Raw genomic sequence first — 2,983 nt, forward strand, 5'->3', positions numbered from 1 at the left:
AAGCCCTGCGTCCTCCGCCACCCGGAGCGGAGGGAAGGCGCGCTCGGCTGTGTCGGCAGCGACAGCAGCCCCAGCTGGACCGAGACCGGGCGGCGCGAAGCTGACGTACGGAGCAGCGCGAGTGAAGCGTGAGGGTGGCGCCGGCGCCCGGGAAGACCTTCTCGGCGCGGACCGGGCGGACCAGACCCTGGTCCGGGCTGCCGAGGCCCCGCCTCTCGGGTCTTGAGACTAATCGGATTGAGAGCGCGCCGGCCCGGGCCGCGAACTCGCCAATTGCCGAGGGCGTCGGCCACCGCCCAATCCGGAGCAGACAGGTGCGAGGTCCGGAAGGCGGAGACCAATCAGCAGCGATTGCGGCATGCTGGGGCCGGTCTCGGCCAATGAGGAGGCCCGAGTGACACCTCCGTGAGCCAATCGGGAGTGAGGGAGCGTTCGTGGCCGCCCGCCCTTCCGGCCTGAGCTGTATTTACCAGGGGCGTGCAGCCGGTTTACCAATCAGAGTGCGGCTGAGCGGCCAGGCAGCCAACCCCGGAGGAGCGGCCGGCCGGCGTCCGCCGCACCCAGGAGTTGGGGATGTCCTACAAACCCATCGCCCCCGCCCCCAGCAGCACCCCCGGCTCCAGCACCCCTGGGCCCGGCACCCCGGTTCCTACAGGTGAGGACCCAGCTCCACCCCTGCTCGCCTGCCCGGGCGGTCGAGGTCTGGAAGAGAAGACGGCCTGAGTTCTGCAATACTGGGCCTGCCGCCTACCTTCGCTGAGCCTCAGTTTGCTGGCCTGGGAAGTGGGCGTCGTCACGTAAGGGCTTGTTGGTGGAGCGCAGGGGGGAGGGATTTGTCCCTGAAGTTGAGCAGCCTGGAATGAAGCATCTCTTTGGAGGGAATCGGGCGAGTCCGGTCGGGGGCTTGGAACGCTGGGAGGAGGTGTCCCTGCCCCGCACTGACTTCGTAAATTACTCGCGCATGTTGCAGCTGGGAGTGTCCCATCGCCGTCGGGCTCGGTGCCGGGAGCCGCTGCCCCTTTCAGACCACTGTTTAACGACTTTGGACCGCCTTCCATGGGCTATGTGCAGGTGAGTGAGGCCGAGGGACTGCCTGTGGATGGGGACTGGAGGCCCCCTCGGGACCTGAGCTCACTGCCCTGTTCCTCTTTTGACACAGGCAATGAAGCCACCTGGCGCCCAGGGCTCCCAGAGCACCTACACAGACCTGCTGTCGGTCATAGAGGAGATGGGCAAAGAGATCCGGCCCACCTATGCTGGCAGCAAGAGCGCCATGGAGCGCCTGAAGAGAGGTAAGTGAGGCCACGCCCACCCCCGCTGCCCAGGAGACTCACACTGGACACTCCTTCATTAGGAAAGGAAGAACATCTGGGGGCCACCAGAGCCAAGCCTAGACCAGGGCCAGTATCAGTCTCCAGAGAGGCATTTTGAATTGAATTGAAATTGAGTCGATTTCCAGGGAAGGACCAGGGAATTTGTATTTCAACAGGGCAAGTTTGAGGATTAGCCAAACCTCTAATCTCATCCAGCTCCTCTTTAGATTATCATCCCTCTTACTGAAAGGAAAGGGGGTGCAGAGAGAAGGGTCTTCCTTTGGAGGGTGGGGGCGGGACTGTGGAGATCAAGACCCTGGATGTTACTTATGCATCCCCACCCCAGGCATCATCCATGCCCGGGCCCTAGTCAGAGAGTGCCTGGCAGAGACAGAGCGGAACGCCCGCACGTAACAGGACGCACCTCCACCTCGGCATCTGGACCTTTCCCGGCCACTGCAGAGCGCCTCCTTCTCCCTGGCCTTCACCCCGAGATGCACTTCCCATCCTGGGCTTCCTGTCCTGTGTCCCTTGGTGGGCGTCCTCCAGGAACCAGGGGGCAGCTCTCACTCCAGTTGGCAGCACTAAGTGGGACCCCCACAAGAGTTAGCAGCGAGGTCACCGTGAGTTTCACCCATGACCTGCCAACAGTGTTGATCCCACTGGAGCCTTCTCCCTTCTGGGGCCCCCATCACTCAGCACTTGCCCAGGACTCCCCACTTCTCCTAGACCCCTTCTCTCCCAGCAGGGCCTCGAAAGGCCTGTCACCTCCCTGCCTTGTCTCCTGGGCCATAGTGATTCTTTTCTCAGTGTGTCTTTTGCTAAATATCCCCTTTTTGTATAAATAAAAGATAATTTGGAGTTGTTTTCTCAGCTCATAATCCTTGAGTCTGGTGCTTCTGCTAAGCCCAGGTGGGCTTTGAAGAAAGAGGGCAAGAGGAGACCCGGAGAGGGGGAAGGGGCAGTGCAGTGGGTGGGAGTGAGGCTGGCTGAGTTAGCCTTGCCCCTGCTGTCCATTGACCTTGGGTGGGACCGTGCCCTTCTCTGGCCCTCAGCCTTCCCAGCTGGAAGTAGTGGAAAGAGTTGAGCTCCAGTAGCTCAGAGCCCTGCCTGCCTGCACGTGGTGTCACCAGGGGGCAGTGCAGGGCCTTGGCTGCCTCCACAGCTGGCGGGCACTGTCACCAGCCTGGGCCTAGATCCTCTGGATTGGCCTTGATGCCTGGCAGGGTGGAAAAGCCTTTTCACTTAAGCTATGTCCTCATGTGCCTTAATGCCCCAGCATCCTAAATTTGGAATCAGCCCTGGGAGGCTCTGAATACACACGGTCTCTGACTCCTTAGAGAGGGGAGGGGGCGCTGGTGCTGCCCTCCCACCAGCACCTGGGAAGCAGAGCCAAAGGGAGAGGACTGGCTTCCAACATGGGTGAGACCCAGCTGGGTGCTGCCATCCTCTGTCCCAGCGCCTTCTAGCCGACTGGGTGTGGTCGCATGAGCCCAGCCCTCAGGTATCTCAGCCTTTGCCCAGGGTCTGGTGGCTGGTTGGTTAGACTTGTGGACCCGGAAGGTATAGGTGGGGCCCCATACAGGGGGTAGCCCACGGATTCGGAGTGCCTGCAGCCTTCTGCCTGGCTCTGTAGCTGAATGACCCCAGAGGCCTGGGGCGCTGGACCC

The 2,983-nt window shown here is 61.7% G+C and overlaps 1 protein-coding gene across 2 annotated transcripts; it reads left to right on the forward strand.

Moving 5' to 3' along the window:
* The first annotated feature begins 204 nt into the window (after positions 1-204).
* CDK2AP2 (cyclin dependent kinase 2 associated protein 2) lies at positions 205-2,179 on the forward strand. Of its 2 annotated transcripts, none has more exons than XM_058526246.1 (4): positions 205-655; positions 971-1,071; positions 1,160-1,292; positions 1,660-2,179. In XM_058526246.1, the coding sequence occupies exons 1-4, from the start codon at positions 574-576 to the stop codon at positions 1,725-1,727; spliced, it is 384 nt and encodes a 127-aa protein (XP_058382229.1). In that variant the 5' UTR covers positions 205-573; the 3' UTR covers positions 1,728-2,179. The 2 variants fall into 2 exon arrangements, with proteins under 2 accessions (XP_058382229.1, XP_058382230.1); XM_058526247.1 differs by lacking the exon at positions 205-655 and adding an exon at positions 662-797.
* The last annotated feature ends 804 nt before the right edge of the window (positions 2,180-2,983 follow it).

Source organism: Diceros bicornis, chromosome 31, assembly GCF_020826845.1.
Source record: "Diceros bicornis minor isolate mBicDic1 chromosome 31, mDicBic1.mat.cur, whole genome shotgun sequence".
Lineage (NCBI taxonomy): Eukaryota > Metazoa > Chordata > Mammalia > Perissodactyla > Rhinocerotidae > Diceros > Diceros bicornis.